At 50.4% G+C, this 20173-nt stretch overlaps 3 protein-coding genes across 3 annotated transcripts; all 3 read right to left on the bottom strand.

Moving 5' to 3' along the window:
* Positions 1–1068: 1068 nt before the first annotated feature.
* LOC127777333 (uncharacterized) lies at positions 1069–2703 on the bottom strand. Its single transcript, XM_052303912.1, has one exon. It carries the CDS (start codon positions 2642–2644, stop codon positions 1568–1570), a length of 1077 nt encoding a protein of 358 aa, XP_052159872.1. The 5' UTR covers positions 2645–2703; the 3' UTR covers positions 1069–1567.
* A 6293-nt stretch (positions 2704–8996) lies between these two features.
* Positions 8997–9941, bottom strand: LOC127777795 (uncharacterized). The gene has a single exon (XM_052304413.1). The coding sequence runs from the start codon at positions 9760–9762 to the stop codon at positions 9433–9435; it is 330 nt and encodes a 109-aa protein (XP_052160373.1). The 5' UTR covers positions 9763–9941; the 3' UTR covers positions 8997–9432.
* Positions 9942–12549: 2608 nt separating this feature from the next.
* LOC127777670 (uncharacterized) lies at positions 12550–13693 on the bottom strand. The gene has a single exon (XM_052304279.1). The coding sequence runs from the start codon at positions 13644–13646 to the stop codon at positions 12882–12884; it is 765 nt and encodes a 254-aa protein (XP_052160239.1). The 5' UTR covers positions 13647–13693; the 3' UTR covers positions 12550–12881.
* Positions 13694–20173: the final 6480 nt, after the last annotated feature.

Raw genomic sequence — 20173 nt, 5'->3', positions numbered from 1 at the left:
TAGGTCGGGTTGGGTGGAATTTTGGAGGATGCGTCCAGTACGTGTGATTGGGAACTGATCGACGACCGCTCGGTCAGGATGGCAATGGCAAAGTTGGTGCTATATACGTGGAGAATTATTTTTTTTTTTTGAAAGGAGGGCAAAAGCTTTGCCTCGTATATTGATAGAGATGGAGAAAATACATGGCGATAGAATTATGTACAGGGCTAGTCTAAAAAGAACTAAGCCCACAAAAGGTGATGGTTAAGTGATATCTCTCAAGATTCCGAACTCTTGAAGCTTAGAGGCTCCTGCTTTTGACCCATGCCCGACCTTCCTCTTTTATCTTGGCGAGGATGGATGCCAGTGGCGATGCAGTGTTTCGAAAAATTCTTGCATTTTGCTCATATACGCGGAGAATTATGAGGATTGAGGAGGGTTCATCACTGGAATTAGGAAAAGAAATGCCGAATAATCAGTTTTTGGTGGTACCGATAGTACCAGGATGAACAATCAGTTTCAGGGTTTCTCAAATAGTTTGGTTTATTACCCAGTTATGCTAGTACTAAATTTTTAGTAGCACCGATAGTACCAGGCATCCATTTGTATTGTGCTGAGTGCAGCCGTTGGTATAGTCGGAGGATGCCATGATCACAAGTATATATTCCTAGAACATACAATTTTTTTTTAAAAAAAAGAATGTCTTTACGAACAAATGAAGTTTCTCCGTTTATTCTCCAACGTTATAACTAACTCCCACGATTCTAAGGGGAAAAAAGTATGTCAAATTGTTGAGAGAGCATAAGTAAACTCCGGTGTGAAATGACGGTCGAAGCACGGTCTCTTTCCGCTATCACAGTTCACAGATCATCGCACGTCGCACGCGCAGCATATCCGCCACACGGGCACGACCATCCTCGTATTGTTCTTCGTCTAGGATTAGTCAGTGCTCGTCCGACGTGGTCACGTGGCTGACAGAGCGAGGCGACTAGCCGAATGTTTGTTTCAGGGGATCACCCTATCCCTATGGATTGTGGACGATGGCAAACTATCTTTTTTTGTTTGGATTAGTACAAGCTTTCATTTGCTTAACCCTGCGTTTCACCGGGCAACACTCTGGATTTGTATATGTTTCGGAGTGCACCGTTCGTATTGGTAAGGACCGTTATTATCATCCGGTAGTACAAGAGCACCACGAAACATTTACAGAGTTTTGCCCGGTGATCTGTTTGCCTGGTGAAAAGGTAGTCTTTTATCTTGAGAGAAAAAAAATATACACTCAATAGTATTTCTCTCGGCTGCAGATTGACACGAACACTATAAGTCTACAACCTATCGAGGAATGGTAAGATTGTATAGGTGGAATGACAAAATAAAAAACCAACAGCTGCTTCCTCTGCATGAGCTGCGTAAGGAGAGCTTGATTAACCGCTAAAAAAACCACGCAATCCAGACACCACGGTTCACCACTCCACACAAACATGTGAGACCTACACCGCGTACGAACGGGATAGAAGCCGCGGTACGCGCACCGGCACTACCCACCACGTGTCGTCGTGTCCACGTCGACGGCGCGCGGCGCGGCGCGTCAGGCGTGCATCGCGCCGCAGCCGGGGTCGCGGCCGCCGGCGGAGGGGACGACGAGGAGGCAGGTGGCGACGATGAAGACGACGGCGAGCGCCACCGCGACAGTCACCCGCGCGAAGGGATCCACGGCGGGCGCGGGGGCGCCTCCAACGCCGTCCGCTTTGCCCGCGGCGCGGAAGTAGCGCGCGAGAAGCACGGTGCCGAGGACTGGCGCGGTGGCGGCGCAGATGAGGAAGACGCAAATGGCGATGTCGGCGACGGGACTCCGGCCGGAGAGGCCGAGCAGTATGCGGAGCGCCTCGGGGCCGCCCGCCACGGCGCAGCCAAGAGAGAGAACAATTGCCATCACAAGATCAGAAGCCATGGGAATGAAAAAGGGCACGCACGGAAGGGCCAAGATCATCTTGTGGTTGTGGAAGAGCGCCATGGCCGTCGTCGGGGCGGCGGCATCCTCATTTTGCGTCTTGCGGAAGAAGAAGGGGATAGCCATGGTGCCTATGACGGTGGCGACGCCGACGGGCACGGTGGCGAGTGGATTCTTGTGGGCGAAGGCAAGGAGGCCCTGCTCAGGCGCGTCGAGGATGCCGACCGCGATGCAAGGGACGAGGAGGAAGCAGACGGCGGCGAGGGACACCATCAGGGTCGCCTTGGCGAAGCCCTCGGTGGCGGGGGCGGCGCCGTGGGAATTCGGAAGAAGCACGCCGCGGACGCGCGCGGCGCAGGCACCCACGGCGAGCGCGCCGAGGTGCCCGGACTTGAACAGCGGCAGGAGGATCAGGGTGGCGGAGACGAGGACGGCCACGGCCAGGGACACCGCCAGCGTCATCTTCGCGAAGGGGTCAGCGGCCGCCGCACCCGTTCCGCCGCCTCCCGCGGCGCGCGCCTTACGGAAGAAGCGCGCAAGAAGCATGGTGCCGAGGGCGGGCGCGGTGACCGCGGCGATGACGAAGACGGCGATGAGGATGTCGACGAGGGGGCTCCTCCCGGCGCAGGCGAGCAACAGCCGCAGCGCGTCCGGCCCTCCCAGCGCCCCCGCGCCCATGGCCATGACGATGGTGTATCGAACAATTCCAGCCATGGGCTCACAACAAACACTCTCACTCGCCGTGCTTCCTGCCGCCTCTCGCCGACCCCTTATATAGGTGTTGTTGTTGATTACTCCCTCCGTTTCGTAAGGTAAGTCATTCTAGCGTTTTCCATATTCAATATTGAATATGGAAAACGCTAGAATGACTTACCTTGTGAAACAGAAACACCAATATAAATATAGAAAACGCTAGAATGACTTACCTTGTGAAAGGGAGGAAGTAATAATGATATATTTTGGGCAGCAGCAGCCTGCAAGGGGGCATTGCTGACATACCAGCACATCTTTTCCACCTTGTGGGCCAGTATAGAAGATCTGAAGATTCGTTAATATCCCTACACAGCAACTGGCTAGATGCGTGTGCTGTACTATTACTACTCATTCGTTAATCGCAGAAGTTGTACAAAAGAGAGATCACAGAAGACTCTCGTTGCCGATCATGGGACGGATGACAATGGAATCGATCGCGGAAATGGACGGCAACGAAGTCCAATGATGGACGGCACGAATTGAACAGCGATTGATTGTGTTGCATATGTTTCGGTCGTAGCTAGGTGTCACAGAACGGACAATAGTGATAAAGCAGTGAAGGTAAGAAGTTTTGCTGCCACTTGTATGACCGTCTGCACGCAAGTGGCCACTGACAGGACATGGCCACTCGGCACAACCGCAGAACAAATTGCTGCTGCTTTACCTATTCCTTGCGAAGTTGCGAGCGAGTTTTTGGGCAGGGACAGGGCATCCATGTTCTTCCCTTCTTCTCTGTGCTCTCCCTAATTGTAGAGGGAAAGAAGAAAATCAACCGTAATTCGGCGAGTGAGCTGGAGAAGGGAGCGAATTACGGCCGGAGTACACCTCGTTTTTTGGTGGCGTGCGTCCAGTCCGACTCCGACTTCCTCAACTGCTCCGAGAAGCAAAGCTGCAGACAGGATCCAACTGGCCCTTTTCTCTCCGGTTTTCATGCGATTACGGCGGCTCAACTGGTCATAGTCTAGGGGCCCTCGGTGGTCGGGGCGGCATCTGTGACTGTGAGGGCTCCTTTGGATGCACGGGGAGAAAATCCCCGGGAAAAAACCCCTTACAGGGATTTTCCCTGTACCAAGTGATTCTCTCCCAAATCTCTAGGGAAGCACTTCCCGCTAGGGGAGATTTTCCTGCTACCATTTGGAAGCAGCTCACGGGACTAGGAGATGATTAGGGTTTTTAAGTTTTGATCAGCCTACTCTATCAAATAATGGCTAGTTGGAGCACACACAACAAGATAAAAAATTGTCTAAATAAACATAACCGAGCACAAAAATAGAATAATTAAGTTAAAAATGCAATAAAAAAATCTGAAAAATCATATGAACTCCAAATAGAGCAATAAATTCTAGGTAAAATAGAGAACATTATAGATACAAGCATCAACTTAATTCATGAGATGATCAAATTGTGGTACCATCTACAGTATTTAGCCAAGTATTATATGAGCATCGAAAAAATATCACTTTCAGCAAATACAAGATGTAATTCATACCATTATCATTTACAAATATCTTGGAAGTGTTTTCCTCTTGCATTCATGAGCATCAACTATCTCCATCGCTGCTCCAAATTGAGAACAAGGCTGAATATACAAGGGCAAGGCCTGTTGCCTACATCCAAGAATTAAAAACACAAGTAAGGGTGCAACCTGTAGTGTTGGTAGAAAAAAAAGCATTCAAATACTTCTTGTATAGAAAATGCAGACTAGAGTATATTCATTTCACAGAATCATGGTAAAACTAGAGCTAAAGATGAGAAAAGGGAAACCAAACGGAGCAGAGAAAAAAAAACTAAATAGTAATCTTGAGTGAAGAAGTTGAGGTTTACATACCAGTGCAGGCTAAAGTACAATAACCCTTTGCAAATTGCGTATTAAATTTAAATTAAATTATGGCAAGAGAGGAAGTACAAGGAGGCATACTTGACGATTCTTGTAGTTGATCTGTCGAAGCAGTGGACGCGCGTCTTCCCTTCTTAATCAACGTTGTTTAATTTACCTCGTAGCTTATGTGTTAAAGCATATGAACCTGCACAATTGTAAATTGTCATCACACATGCGCGATAACCTACTGTCCATCTTGACTGTAAGCTCTAAGCACTGACTAATGCTATCCTGTTTCTGACATGTACTAATGATGGACAGATTCCCAAAATAAGAATAATATGCTGCCTGTTAAAACTTGCAATGATGAGACCTGGGCTCTACTGATGGTCCCAAATTTCCTGTGCAAAGACATTACTAATCAGTTTTTGCATGCAAATTTCACACTTCAGAAGAAAGCAAAGCATTGGTTTCTCCTGTGGTTCGTTAGATCAACTCTTTTCTGAGCCTGAACATGTCTACCAAAAAACAAGAACTTAACAAGTCTTTGCAAAGATCATTAACACAAGATTCACCGTGGTTTCTCTCATTAGTTCCACATTCACACAAGATGCAAAAATTAAATTTCCAGTCAAACCAAACTGAACCATAAACAATCACAGCACAGATTTGGGATAAAGGACACGAACCAGTCGAACTGAGTCACGGTGCTGGCGATGCTTAGTGGGCCACTGAAGAACCACTCTTGGTTGCTGTCGAGGTTGACCTTGGGGATGGGGCACTGGCGCACTGCCACTGGAGAGAGCGCGTCATGTTGCTTCAGGTGGGAGCAAGATTGACGGTGGCTGTTCTGGAGAAGCTGTTGGGGGAAGATGAGAAGAGAGGATTGAGCCACTGAGCCAAAGATCTGAGGGGAAACCCTAGACGAGAAGAAGAGCAGAAACCCTAGGAGGAGGAGGAGGAGGAGAGGAGGGGAAAGAGAAGAAGGCTTACCCTAGTACGGTGGCAGCGCTGGTGGTGTCTCGCCGGAGGAGTCCTGGCGGTGGCGCGTCTCGCCGGAGGAGGAGGCGCGGCGGCACCCAACATTGGTAGCACGCGAGAGAAGAGACTCCGCGTGAGAGAAGCGACGGCGGATCGCGCGAGGAAAAATTCCCGACCTCCGGAGGTCGGGGTCCTTTCCCTTGGGTTTCCCCGTGGATTGGGCTAGGAAATCCCTATCTCGTGGGCTTCCAAATGGACAGGAAATAAGCCCGTGGAAATATTCACCGCGGGCCTTTCTCCCAGGGGAATGAGCAGGGATCCCCCGGGATCCCGGGCTATCAAAGGAGGCCTGAGACTGTGATTGGCTATCTCGTTTTTAATCGTTCTTCGGTGGGGTGTGCCTTGTGCGAGCACGCTGTCTGTCGGAACGGATTAGCTAGCTTTCCGTCGGGTGTACATGGGTGATGGGTGGCCGTGGGTGGGATTAGGAGCTGCGAGGCGCCTCCCGGCTCGGACGAACGCTTGCCTCTTTGAAATGACTTAAATTCAGCCCTCCTCAGAATGGTACGTGAATATTTTTTGAGTTCCTACAACTGAGGCCTTGTCTAGTTTGCAAGTTTTTTTTTTCCGAAAACATCACATCAAATTTTCGGATAAAATGAAAAATTAAATTGCACGGCTTGCATGGAAATTGTGAGACAAATCTTTTGAGCATAATTAGTCCATAATTAACTATTAGTGCTATAGTAACCCGCATGTACTAATGACAGATTAATTAGAGCAAGTTTAATAGTATAGCCAACTACTAGCTCCAATTCATCTATAGCCAATCTAATAGCTCATTCATATAATAGTTACCTACTACACTATTAATAGCTGGTTCCACCTGTCATACACACACTGTGTCTTGGAGTCTTTGCTACAGCTGGCTACAAATCTGTAGCCCGCTGCTCTTCTCTCTCCTTATTTATCTACTTAAAATATGTTTACAGCTGGCTTATAGCTTGCTATTGTATTTGCTCTTAGGCTTAGTAAATTCATCTCGCGGTTTTTATGCGAGTTATGAAATTAGTTTTTTTATTCGCGTCTGAAACCCTTCCGACATACAGTTAAACATTTAACGTGATATCCAAAAATTTTCATTTCGCGAACTAGATAAGTCCTGAAGAAAAATGATAAGCAAATATTTTAGTCCACAATCCACAAAGATGCCCACTTGCCCGGTCGGGAATACGAAAAACGATGGCTACGAGTTGACTAGGAGGAGGACTGGAGGAGAAATGGAGAATGGCAATTCCGTGGCGTGTGTAGCCGACGATGCGGTGGCCTGGTGGGCGGCGTCGGTGCTTCCGTGGAGGCGAGATTAAAACGCAGGAAAGAGACGCAGAACTCGCCCGTCGTGTGGCAATGGATAAATTCGATTTTGTTGGCGTGTTGGGTCCGACTTGGCATGAGCATGAATTTTTCGCCCTCGCTGCTTGTGCTGCTGTTCGTGTCGTGATGCGTTTTATGCGGGCTATCCATCAGAGCAGAAAAAAATCTCTTTCGCATAAAGATCGTTGAAAAGGTCAGGCACTCGGGCTGCTCTCAGGGCCTATGCCCGTGTCGTGTAATCTGACACAGTATTATTAATCTATTATTAGGAGGTGGAAGCTTTTTCTTCAGCATGTTCTTCTGTTTTTGTTTCTTTTTATGCCTATGCCACATCTATTCGAAGTTCTTTTTCTTCCCCTCGTGCACTCCCATCCATACTTGTGTCAAAGTATTGACATCCAACCTCGCGCTAACTCGTGGCGCCTGTAAAACCACCCATGCGCCGGCTTTCTTTCGCTTTCTTTCCCATCTGCCGATGGCTAAGCTAGCTATAGCCATCATGCCGTAGCACAAACAAATCGATGGTTAACAGTCGCGAATCTAAAATCAGGATAGACGGTACCACAACAATGACTGACGGTGACTGGTTGGCTTGCCGGCCGCCTTTCCCCGTGAAGACCGACCTTAACCCAACCAGGCAACCAAGTGACCAACCACTCATCGGAGGCTGTGTAGAAAAGTTTTGATACGATGAAAAAATTAGAAGTTTGAAGAGAAAGTTGAGAACTATACGAGGCCGAAGTGTGACTCTGTGAGCCTGCTATCCTGTTCCAGATACTGGCATGCTGCACACGGATGGAGTTTGAAGATACTACTCCATCTGTCTCGAAAAAAAAATTTTAGTACTGAATGTGATATATTTTAGTATAAGAAATTTGGTTTTTTATAGGACGGAAGGAGTATGCTATAGACTAGCTGAAGGCAGCAGCCGGCAAGATGATGTGAATGAGCTGTTCAAGTCTCAACGAGGGCATAAACGCTCGTGGCATATGCCGAAATGGCACAGCGACACGAGCTCCTTTCAATGGTTACACGAGTGATGAATCGCCTCGCCTCGCCTCCGATCTGACCGTCCTGGGACGACTAATTTTCCCTTTTAAAAGTAGACTGATGTGCTGATTGGCTTGACCAGCTGCTTATCCTGTTGGGTACAAGCAGAACTGCTGTCTTGGCACAATGTAAAGATACCGACGTGGCGTGTCTTAAATTCCCCTACTGAATGGCGTGGCAATAATCCACCTCTGGAGATAAATCACGACGGGAAAATTATGCGGCAAAATGTTCAGTCCAGACCGGGGAGAGAACAATACTTCCTTCATCCTTAAAAAAAAAACAACTTAGTACTATAAATTTGAGCATATCTATTTCCAAATTCATTGCAATAGAATGTATTACATCTAATTCCAGTTCGTTTTACCAAACTCTGCTTTTGGTGTCCCTTTTTTCTTTGAAGGAAGGCCCTTTTATTTATGCAAACATGCACATGGCGACCTGAAACTATTGAAAATGCATTTTCAGTTCGCTTTTACTATGAGCGAGACAGCGACCGTCTGTCCAATTGTTTCTCTGGGCGTACCGCGTACGCCCCCCCACTACCACCGTTCTCTTACGCAGTTGGTGAGATGGATGGACCCATGCTACCAGTGGTAGCCGTCCTCTGCAACATGGAACAAATCGTTGCTGAAATCGTGCCTTTGAGACGTGCCAGTACCAAGCTTATCGACACCTCGCTGCTCAAACACTTCCATCCTGATCTCATCTGCACAATCAGCCACCGCAACGAGAGAGTCAGAGATCGAGGCCGAGAAGCTCACTAGGCTAGAACCGGATACTGACCTGTCCAGAACGTACGTGTCGGGGTACAAAATTTTTAGAGTACCATACGATCGATATAAGTGTTTGACGGCACGTGCATGAGACGGTTTGTCCAACAACCCTTTTGTTCTAGTATAACCTTTGTTCCTCTGATCCTCTCCCTCAAGCTGGTTAACTGGTGATACGTCACAATCAAATCGGCATAACTAAATGCGCGAAACATATGGACCAAAAAGAGAGAATCCGAAACTCCAAACCCAACAGAGATAGTAACATAAAGATATGTGCATATGGCATTAGGGAAAGAACTAAAACAGACGCATCAGGAGATGAAATCATCCAGGGACATTCCGTGATGAATATGAATATCTCCAGTTTCACTGTCTCCGATATGTTCACCCCCAAGTCCCCAAATCGGACCGGCAAGAAAGATCACAAAATCCTATAACTCTGTTCCAATTGATTGAGCTTATTCAAGAATCATATCAAGTGATCTCAAAATATCACTCACATTCGCAAATTAACATCACAAGACTACCACAGAAAAACAGCAAAAAAACACACACACACACACACACACACACACACAGATGATGGAGCCGTAGTAAAACGTCGAGTAGTACCACTGTACCAGGCTACCAGCACCGGGGCTCGCCGCGCACGGCGCACCACAGGTCGGCGGCGCGGGCAGCTTCTCGACTTCTCGTATTTGCAGCCGCGCCCGAATCCGCCGGGCGGCCGAGCGCGCGCCCCCCGCGCGTCAGGCGGAGCTGGCGAACTTGTCGGCGGCGGGGGCGGCGAGGAGGCAGCCGGCGACGAGGAAGATGGCAGCGAAGGCCACCGTCAGGGTCACCCGCGCGAAGCGCTCCGTGGCCCGGTCAGGAGCGTCGCCCGCGACGCGGATGAAGCGCACCAGGAGCATGGCGCCGAGCACGGCGGAGGTGACGGCGCAGATGGCGCCGACGATGATGGCGACGTCGGCGGCGGGGTTCTTCCCGGCGACGTCCTGCAACAGGCGGAGCGCCTCCGGGCCGCCCAGCACCGCGGCGGCCAGCGCGAAAACAATGGCCGTCACAATATCACCTTGCATGACGGGGATCAAGAAATGGCGCGGAAGAGAAGAGGAATCGCACGTAGGTAAGGAAGGAAGAAGATGAGCTCTCGCTGAAGCCCCCCATTTCTTCCCCTTTTCGGCTTTGTTTTTTCATCGCCCACTTGCCGCTTTGCACAAGATTTTAAAAGCGATGGCCGTGTACCGCGTACTCCGCGTACCGCTGGCACGATCCCATGTAGGAGTAGCTCCTGTTGTTTTTCTCCCATGTGTGCTCCTGTTCGGGGTCGTGATGCTTCAGGTTCGCTGTGCCCGTTTTTTTCATCAGAAACTGAAAAGGTCGTCAGGCTCTTAGGGACCTACCGAAAGTTCAAGGTGTTATGTGGGGGTAGCTTTCAGAGTTTTTATTAAGGGATGTGGACGTTTAGATGAACATGTCCAAAACTTTTATGTTTTGTTATTTATCTTTATTTATTATGCCCTTGCCACATAAGCTAATCGCGAGACGGGTATGTATAATCATCAGTGTTTCACCCCGGCCTTCACCAGCCACCACACCAGCCGACCGCGTCACAAACACAGTCACACGCTCGAGGGAGGCGCACAGGACCATATTGGGCTTAATTGGGTCCTATCTTGCCTGTTTTGGGCCACAGTGGGTTGTGCTGGGTCGAATAGTTAATTTCAGGGTGGAATAAGTTCACTTCATGACCCTCAAATGTGATCGAAATCTAAACCATGACCCTAAACTACAAAACCGGATATCTCGACCCCCAAACTCCCAAAACCGGTGCAATTTGACTCCCTGGGCGGTTTTGGGAGGCGGTTTTGCTGACGTGGCGCCACATGGCGTCTACGTGGCAATATTGACCGAGTCTTTGTTACATGTGGCGTTGACGTGGCACCTACGTGGCGGTAGAAATAAAAAAATATGCGTGGGACCCGTTTGTCATTCACACATAAAAAAATTGTGGGGCCCACTGACATGTGGACCCCACATGTCATCCTTCTTCCTCCTCCCTCTTTCCCTTCTCTCTCTCTCTCTCTCCCCTTCTTCCCCTTCGGCCGGCGGCGACAGCGGGAGCTAGCTGGAGTGGCGGCGGCGGTGGGCCGGAGCGGCAGGCGGTGGAAGGCCGGAGCGGCGGCGGTGGCGGGTGGGTGGCTTGGCCCTGCTCCAGCTCGGAGGGCCAGAACTTGTGGCCGCCGCCGCCGTCCTGCTCATCTCGCAACAGCCCCAAGTGGCCGCCTCCCTCTTCCACCCTGGCACGGCTGCGCCGCCGGCTTCGACCGCGTGGACCGCCGCCTTCGACCTTCGCCTCCGTCTTCGGCCATCGACGACGCCAAGGGCAACCCCCGCCGGTTGACTTCCTCCACGACGCCGACCCCATCTCGCCAAGCGCTAGCCTCGCCATCGTCGACTCCTCCACTCGGGGGACCGCCGCCACCGTCGAAGGGGGGCGACCGCCTCTTCGTCGCGCCGAGGTCCGTCGCCGTTGACCCAGGGGACGAGCTCCTTGCGCCACCTCCGCCCACCACGCCAGCGGCGCTCCAGAACCCGCTCCAGCTAGCTCCTGCTGCCGCCGGCGCTTCAGCTCCCACCGGCTGCCACCACACCGCAGCCCATGCCCCGCCACCGGCCGAGGGTGAACAAGGGAGAGAGAGAGAGGGGAGAGAGGGAGGAGGAAGAAGGAAGGAGGATGACATGTGGGGCCCACATGTCAGTGGGCCCCACATTTTTTATGTGTGTGAATGACAAACGGGTCCCACGCATATTTTTTATTTCTACCGCCACGTAGGTGCTACGTCAACGCCACGTGTAACAACGACTCGGTCAATATTGCCACGTAGGCGCCACGTCAGTAAAACCGCCTCCCAAAACCGTCCAAGGAGTCAAATTGCACCGGTTTTAGGAGTTTGGGGGTCGAGATATCCGGTTTTGTAGTTTAGGGTCATGGTTTAGATTTCGATCACTTTTAAGGGTCATGAAGTGAACTTATTCCTTTCAGGGTAACACCGAGCTACGGCCCATTAGTTGTTCATGAGCTGAATTAGCCTGAACGTATATATCCATACACGTCAACGGTTTTTGAGAAAGATTAAGGACGTTCTAACCGGGCAAACACTTCGTGCACTGGAAAACCGTAGACGTCTTTGCACTGGAAACACTTCGTGCACTTATTACGTGGTGGTTCATCATCAACAATCTTCGTGATCCCATAACAAAAAGGGTCACACGGAGTGGATTTCACTTAGTTTGCGCATTTTGGCTGTCCGGCTGCAACATAATATTGCCATCACAACTTTTCTTTTGTTTGGATTGACGCATTTCACGATTTCCCAAATCATGGAATTTGACTCTGCTTGACAATCAAAGTGGCCGTTTTTGTGGTTTCGTGCTGCAATCACTCTACAACAATCGCATTGTACCAACTAGCAACAACTCTCACAATATATGGCATCCGACGGAACAAGATTCTCTAACGTACATTACCCTAACTTTGTGTCACTGACATGTGGGCCTATAGTGAGATAGACCCACATGTAAGTGACACAAAGTCACCTGACGTTATGTCAGAGGATCCACCCCCCCCCCCCCCCCTCCCCCCAAGGCCGCCATGACAGGCTCAATATTTTACAACTGCCAGTCTGTTACTGGGAGTACTTAACAAAACCGGTTGGTGCTCTGCTCACAAATCCCCAAAAGTCCACATGGAGAACATAGAAAATACAGGTATATGCCTATCTAGCAAAAGAAACAGGAGAACTAGTGAACACAAGAAAGAACTCGTGCATTTTCATACTATAAATACTAAACAAGATGTTCAGGTAGGGAATAACGCACGAACAACTGTCGTAATGTCGACCACTTGGAAGACAGAGGAAAGAAAAAAATGTGAGCCAAGCGGATGAAATAAAAAAAAGGTGAGTATGAGTTTCTGAAACTTCACTGTTAATTATCTCACCTGAATACAGAACGAATCAACAATTAAAACATCACAATAGCTCACGCAGTCACGTTCCCCATCTGCACGAGCTGAGCATGAGTATTAGCATTACAGGACTACACTCTGCACTGCACGACTGCGATGACAGTACGGTGATTCCAGACTCCAGGTAGTACACGGTGGCCGCGTCGCGGGCTCGCGGCGCGGGAACCTTCACGTGCAGCCGCCGCCGGGATTGGCACCGTCCGAGATAATCTTGGCGGCGCGCTCCGTGGCCGGTAGTGGGGCAGTGGCCGCGGCCGCGGCCGCGGCCGCCGCATTTTGCGCCTTGCGGAAGAAGAGGGCGAGAAGCGTGGTGCCGACGACGGCGGCGGTGGCGACGCCGGTGGGCGCGTGGATGATTGGGTTCTTCAAGGCGAAGGAGGTGAAGAGGTGGTGCGCGTCGAGGCCGCCGACCGCGACGCAAGAGCCGAGGAGGATGCATACGGCGGCGAGGGACACCGTCAGGGTCGTCACGGCGGCGCGCCCCGCGTCCGTCACCGCGCCGGAGGCATTGCGCGCCCTGCGGAGATGCGCGACGCCGCGGACGCGCGCGGCGCTGGCGCCTACGACGAAGGCGGGAACGGCGAGCGCGAGAAGACCGACGACGACGTTCCCGGACTGGAACAGCGGCAGGACGAGCAGGGACGCGGAGACGAGGAGCGCTACCGCCATGGACACCGCCAGCGTCATCTTGGCTAAGAGGTCAGCGGCCGCCGCCGCCCCACCTCTTGCGCCGCGGGGCGTGCGGTAGAAGCACGCAAGAAGCATGGTGCCGAGCGCCGGCGCGGCGAGCGCGGCGATGACGAAGACGACGATGCCGATGTCGACGAGGGGGCTCCGGCCGGCGAAGGTGAGCAAGAGGCGGAGCGCCTCGGGCCCGCCCAGCGCGCCGCCGCCCATCGCCAGAACGATGATCATCGGAACAACACCGGCCATCGCGGTTGCGGAATTCGATATCAAGCACACTTGTGTGTTCCTTCCCACCTCCCTCTGTATTACTCTGTGGCGCAAAGGATCGGCGTGGCGGCAATTTGTAGGCGGCCTACACGAAAACGGGACACGGACAGGCGCAGCCGTCTCGGAGGGGTCGGGCCGTCGCGTGCGGAGGTGGAACCATGTGATCGGTGATGTTGCCGGATCCGATAGTCGATAGATTCCAAACCAGATTGGGCCCAGGAGAGGACTGGATAAAGCGGGCTACACCGGCCGGTGGTAGCTATGACGGAGACGTGCGGTGGGTTCTCTCTTGCTAATACGGAGTAACATTTAAGGTTTGGCGCGTTGAAGGTATATATTGACATGCAAGGTTTCGCGTGTTGAAGGAAAAAAAATGTCTAGGTCAAATATTATGATAGAAAATTTACCTTTTATTGAAGAGCATTTTTTCTATCCTTGAGGAGGTATCATAAGGTGCCATGAGATACGAGATATCATGAGGTACCAATCTAATCTAACCGTTGATTTAGCAGGGGTATGATCGGACTAACAAAAAAGAGGTGTCCTCTATTCGTCGTCCGTGCCGGCATCGAGCCCGCCGCGTCGTTGCATCCAGCCCGTCGCCATCAACGCCAATCGAGGCCGCCGCCGCCGTCGTGCATCCCGCCGGCCGCCGCCGTCGCCCATCCAGCCCGCAGTCGTCGTCGCCAATCGAGGGCGCCGCCGCCGTCGTGCATCCAGCCGCTCGCCGCCATCATGCGTCCAGCCGCCCCCGTCGGCGGCGTTCCGTCCGCCCGCCGCCGTCTAGTCCCCTCCAGCCACCGCGCGTCCGTCCGCCCGCCGCCGTCCAGACCCCTCCAGCCGCCGCGCGTCCGTTCGCCCGCCGTCGTCCAGACCCCTCCAGCTGCCGCGCGTCCGTCCGCCCGCCGCCGTCCCCCTCGCATCCCGCCGTCACCGCCGTCGCATCCCACCGTCGCGCCGTGGCCGCATCAATCGATCTCATATGCTCGTCGTCGTTGTCGTCTCGGCTTGGGTCGCCCGCCGTCGCATCCCGCCGTCGCGCCGCGGTCGCCGCCTTCTCACTGCCGCATCTGCCGTCGCATCCCGTTGTTGCATCTCGCCGTCGCGCCCCACCGTCTCGCCGCGCCCGCCGTCGTATATCGCCGTCGCGCCGCACCTGCCGTCGCGTACACCCCGCCGCTCCCGCCGCCTCCACCGCGCAGCGACGAGCTCGAAGGAGCGGCGCTCGCAGTTAGGTCGATCGAGAGAAGTGACGTGAAATTACGATGATACCCTCCCACCTCAAAAACTGATCGGTACTTCCTCTCACATAAACGCGGTACCACGCGGTACCAAGGTTTTCCGGCCGTTATATCACGCGAAATCAACGGCTAGAATATAATACTGCCTTTCCTCAAGTACTGTAAAAAAACTCTTTATTGAAGGCTAGTACTCTTTGAAGGCTAGTACTAAGAGGTTCCCTCGACTTTGTGCATGAGCAACCCTGCATATACAGGTCCGTGCGGCCAGCGGAGCCATGTTGATGGCAGTGGCACTTATGAATCTATATTTTACATGTAAATTCATTGAATTTTATAAAAATGACCTCACTAAAATATAAACCAATGCTATTCGATCCCACAGGGTAAAATTGAGTGAATTACGCTTTGAGCCATATTTTATTACCTATGTTTCACTTTTGACTACCCTTAAACATATCTTTTCACTTTGGACCAGATAAATTTGCATTGTTGCGATTTGGACCACCACGAATGATTTTTTTCTCATGCAATCAACGACCTTAAACACATCAGCTCTAGTATATGGCCGATCTCCTCTATATATGGTTCATATGTTTGTCGAAAGGGAAGTTAAACATGACGAGAAAAGTTGTCATGGTAGTCCAAACCGCAACAGTGGTAAATTTATCGGTCCAAATTAAAAAGATAGATTTAAGAGTGGTCCAAAGTAAAATTTGGGTAATAAAAGGTGGACCAAATGGCAATTTACTCGGTAAAATTTATGGCTCCGCAACTGCCTGAGGCCTTGCTTGGAACTCACGGAGGAAGAACGAGTCGCGCAGCAAAGGCGTCGGAAAGCGCAAATGTGCCAAATCTGCTCTCCACTTTTTTCCTTCTGGAAGCCGACCATCTGTTTCTGTGGCATGCATGCTTATCACTTCCGAAGGGGTAGTTCTCCGCACTCGTAGAATAGTCGCATCCACGTCACGGTCATATTTGCCATAATGGACGAGTAGGTTATTTGTTTATATCTTTAAGGTGGAATTAGTCGATTAAAAAAAAAACTCTCTTTAGTAAAAAAAAAAAAACTCTCAATGTCCACACAAGGAGCCTGACTGAACTAATAGAGTAGTACGTACGTTCCACCACAAGTAGTAGTGCTAGAAAATTAGAGCATCCGCCAGTACAGAGTTCTTAAATTTTAATCAGTATATTTGACGAGAAAGGAAAGAGATAACAGCCAGCGCGCGCAGAAAAAAGATCGACCTCAGCTAACATCAGATCCTAGGGAATAATGGAAATGTGGAATACTCATATCACCCATCAGCTAAATCTTTCGGTTTAGACATTTCTATCGGATTGTGTCGATAGACGAAATTTTCAAAATTTAAAAATTTCAGTGAATAATAATATATGGGGAGGGGGGAGGGTTCCGATATGACCAAAATTTCGTACTGAAATTTTGAACCTGATCAGATATCAGTGTACCATATGTCATTCTCACACACACAGCACACATGGCTCGTGAGTCGTGACACGGTGCTGCTGTTCCAATCTGACTCCCGCTATGGCCTCTACGGATGCAGAAGCAGTCAAGCAGGCAGCAGCCGCCAGTCACCACGCCAGCCGGCGACTAGGCCACGACAACAGCGACTGGGGCTTGAAATACGGGCAGATAGATTGACTGCGACGTCGCCCATCGGCCCATGCACGTACGGAGGCGTCACCGGCGTCACTTTTGGGCCCTACGTGCGGCCGCGCGGTCGGCCCGTGAGGCCGTGATAGCAGGCTATCCTCGGCCGGCGACGTTTAACGCACAAATCGTAAGGTCATTTTGTGGTGGAATAAGTCCATTTGTCCTCCCTCAACTCATGGCCCTGTATGAATAGCATCCCTCAACCGCAAAACCGGGTATAACCCATCCCCCAACTCTGAAAACCGTTACAAATCAACTCCCCGGACGGTTTTTGAGGCGGTTTTATCCTACATGGCAATTGACTTGCTTATGTGGCAGTTGACTTGCTGAGTCGTCAAATAGGGCCCACATGTCAGCGGTCTCCACCTCGTCTCATCTTCTCCCTCATCTGTTCCCCTTTCTCTTTCATATCTTCCTCCTCTCACCTTTTGACCTTCTATCAGCAGGGCGGCGACGACGGCGCACGGGGGACGAGCTCGTCGGCTGGCCACGCCGCAAGCGGGGGAGCGGCTCGGCTCGAGCACGCAGAGGAGGCGAGAGGGCGCCGGGGCATCATCTGAGAGGGGGTCGTGAGGACGAGGCAGCCCCTCCAAGTCACCGGGCGTCCGCGCGTGTGGAGGATCTCGCCGGTAGTCCTCGCGCGGGGAGGAGCTCGCCGGCCGTTTGCGCGCGGGGAGGATCTCGCCGGCCGTCCTCGCGCGGGGAGGATCTCGTCGGCCGGCCGCGCGTGGGGCAGGAGCTCGCCGGCCGTCCGAGAAGGAAGCCACTGGGGATGTCGCTGAGCGTCGAGTTGTATTGCAGCATGAGGACGGAGAGGCTCCGGCACGGGGACGACGGCGGCATTGCCCGCAGCTGTGCATGGCAGACACCCGCTCCGCGTCGCGCGCACGTTAGAAGAACTCCGCTAGCTTGTTTGCTGTTTGCTCGTGTTCTTCGACGATTTCGTGGTCTCTGATTTGTTCTGTTCGTTCCCCTTTCTTGTTTCACGTGATCGCCGGCGTCTTCTCTGAATTCGGCAACCACCATATGCTACTTGTTTTGCCGTTGATCTTGCTGCTCGATTCTATCGCCTCGCCTCCGCTTCTTGATTTTTTCCTTTCCCGTTTCTTGAAGGGAATCATGGTAAGGGAGAAGAGATGAGTTGGAGACTGCTGACATGTGGGTCTCGCTCGATGACTTAGCAAGTCAACTGCCATGTAAGCAAGTCAATTGCCATGTAGGACAAAACCGCCTCCAAAACTGCCCGGGGAGTTGATTTGCAACGGTTTTCGGAGTTGGGGGATGGGTTATATCCGGTTTTGCGGTTGAGGGATGCTATTCATACACGGGCATGAGTTGAGGGAGGTAAACTGGACTTATTCCTTTTGTGGTGCTAGGGAAGGCCAAAGTTTGGGTTTGATCGGGACCGTGTTGGAATGGCTTGGGTCGACGAATTAAGGGCGGTGTTTGGATCTGGGGTATATAGGTCGTCGTATGGGATGTTCAGGTACTAATAAAATACTAATTACAGAATCTAACAGTAAACCGTGAGATGATTTTATTAAGCCTAATTAATCCATTATTAACAAATGTTTACTGTAGCACCACACTGTCAAAATCATATAGCAATTAGACTCAAAAGATTCGTCTCATAAATTAATCGCAGTTATTTTTAGTATATATTTAATACTTTATATAGATGTTCAAACGTTCGATGTGACAGGGTGTAAATTTTATTTTCTGTGGGATCTGAACAAGGCCAAACAACGCCAAAGTCCTTTAGAAAGGACGTGAGTTTTGGTTAGGCACGGTCGCCGAAGCTCACTAGGCCGGTGGGCTGTGGCGATCTGCCCCCATAAATCCATTGCATATCGGTCCAGTATACTGTATACAGAGGCTTTTAGGAGCTGTTTCGATTGATGATATTTTCAACCATAGCATTATTTAGTAAAATTAATAATTACGTGGTTATATTTAGTTACTAAATATTATAAATGTGTATGGAATTTTGGCTATATTATTAAGCCAATCTTACTAAAATTTTGATAATATTATTAATTTGCCAAAATTTTGCTATTGTTAAATTTTGATAAGATTTACTTTAGCAACAATCTGAATGAACCCTTAAAATGTAAATACGTCACCATCAAACATACTCTCTCTGTCCAAAAAACAACCTATAAAGGGATGTGATCTCTCCTAATATAGGCTGTGTTTAGTTTCTTTCAAAGTTGGAAGTTTGGGTTGAAATTGATACGATGTGACTGAAAAGTTGTGTGTGTACGATAGATTGATGTGATGGAAAAAGTTGAAAGTTTAGATCTAAATGCAGCCATAGTAATCTGGACAAACTATAAAGGGTCACATCTTTTCTTTTTTTTTCTTTTTTTTTTTACGGGGAAGTAAGCAACGATTTCTTGCCGCCGGCCGACACCAACACCTCCCATGGGAATCAGCTGGACAGAAATTTCCCCTGGCGAAGCTTCTGCGAAAATCAACAGAGCTAATTTCGCAAAGAATTCCGGGAGATTTTTTTCTCTCGAGCAAGCTACAACGAAACTTCCCGGAAGATGCATCAAGGTACGCTTTGCTTGCATGTCCCGCATTTCGTGTTGCTTCGCGGAAATTCTGCTTGTTGAATTATTTGTCGATCGGTTGGCACATTCCATTTTGGCTTTTGCCTGTATCTTGCCGCCGTGACCGATCGCGGAAAGTCAAGATAAAAAACGGCGTTCGCATGGACGTGTGCTACCTTGTTTCCTATAAAATGGTTTGCACACCATATAAACGTCCATATCAGTGTATGCACAACCTTTGAGCACCGGGTCTTCTGTAGAATTTCTACACACAAACACCTGGGCAAACTCTTGAGAGAGAGAGAGAGAGCGTGTGTTCATGCAATGGCACCGGTGATCAAGCTGCAGGCGTATGGAAAGAGAGGAAATGAGCAAGCGTTTATGGACTCTGGAGCTCAGGATGCAGTGCTACAGGAAAGCTAGGAGAAATCGGAGATATATATGGCAGTTGCTGGAGTGGGAGATCGACGCACTGGAAAGGTTACAGAGAGGCTTACAGTTTGCTCGGCAAACCGGAGGTGATCGCTGTTAGTCGGAGTGGCCATGGTCGGAGTACTCCTAGTCCTAGAGGTAGCAGGTTGATCGAGTTCCAGCTTCAGCGAAGCGTATGCAGTGCAAAAACAGATCAGCGGACTGCTTCACAGCAAGGAAATAGAGGAGGAGTGGATCAGCAGTGACGAATGGGTGGCACTGAATTGAGGGATTCCATGGAAGATGGAGCAGTCTCCAGCAATGAAATGGACTCTCGTATGGAGGTAATGGACTAATGGCCAGGACGCCTGATTCTGTCTACTTCCAATCTTCCAGGAAGGATTCTGTCTATTTTTCCGGGGCAGTTCAAGCAGGAAGAGAAACGGGCTAAATTCAAGAGGAACTTACAAAAACTAGCAGGTAAGTGTTAATATGTTACTTTAGTCCCCGTTTCTTTTTTTTTTCATTTTCCAGCTATTTTTATTGTTCGGGACCTGTTTTTACCTAGCTTACCTTAGCCTTACTCTCCCTTCTCCTCGTGTAAAACCCTCCCTCGTGACCACT

The sequence above is a fragment of the Oryza glaberrima genome, chromosome 6 (genome assembly GCF_000147395.1).
Source record: "Oryza glaberrima chromosome 6, OglaRS2, whole genome shotgun sequence".
Taxonomy (NCBI): Eukaryota; Viridiplantae; Streptophyta; class Magnoliopsida; order Poales; family Poaceae; genus Oryza; species Oryza glaberrima.
Note: the sequence above shows the minus strand (reverse complement) of the source record. Positions and strands in the feature narration are given on the sequence as shown.

Coding starts and splice junctions, on each gene's coding strand:
- LOC127777333 (XM_052303912.1), bottom strand. CDS start 2,644: ATGGCTGGAATTGTTCGATACACCATCGTCATGGCCATGGGCGCGGGG.
- LOC127777670 (XM_052304279.1), bottom strand. CDS start 13,646: ATGGCCGGTGTTGTTCCGATGATCATCGTTCTGGCGATGGGCGGCGGC.
- LOC127777795 (XM_052304413.1), bottom strand. CDS start 9,762: ATGCAAGGTGATATTGTGACGGCCATTGTTTTCGCGCTGGCCGCCGCG.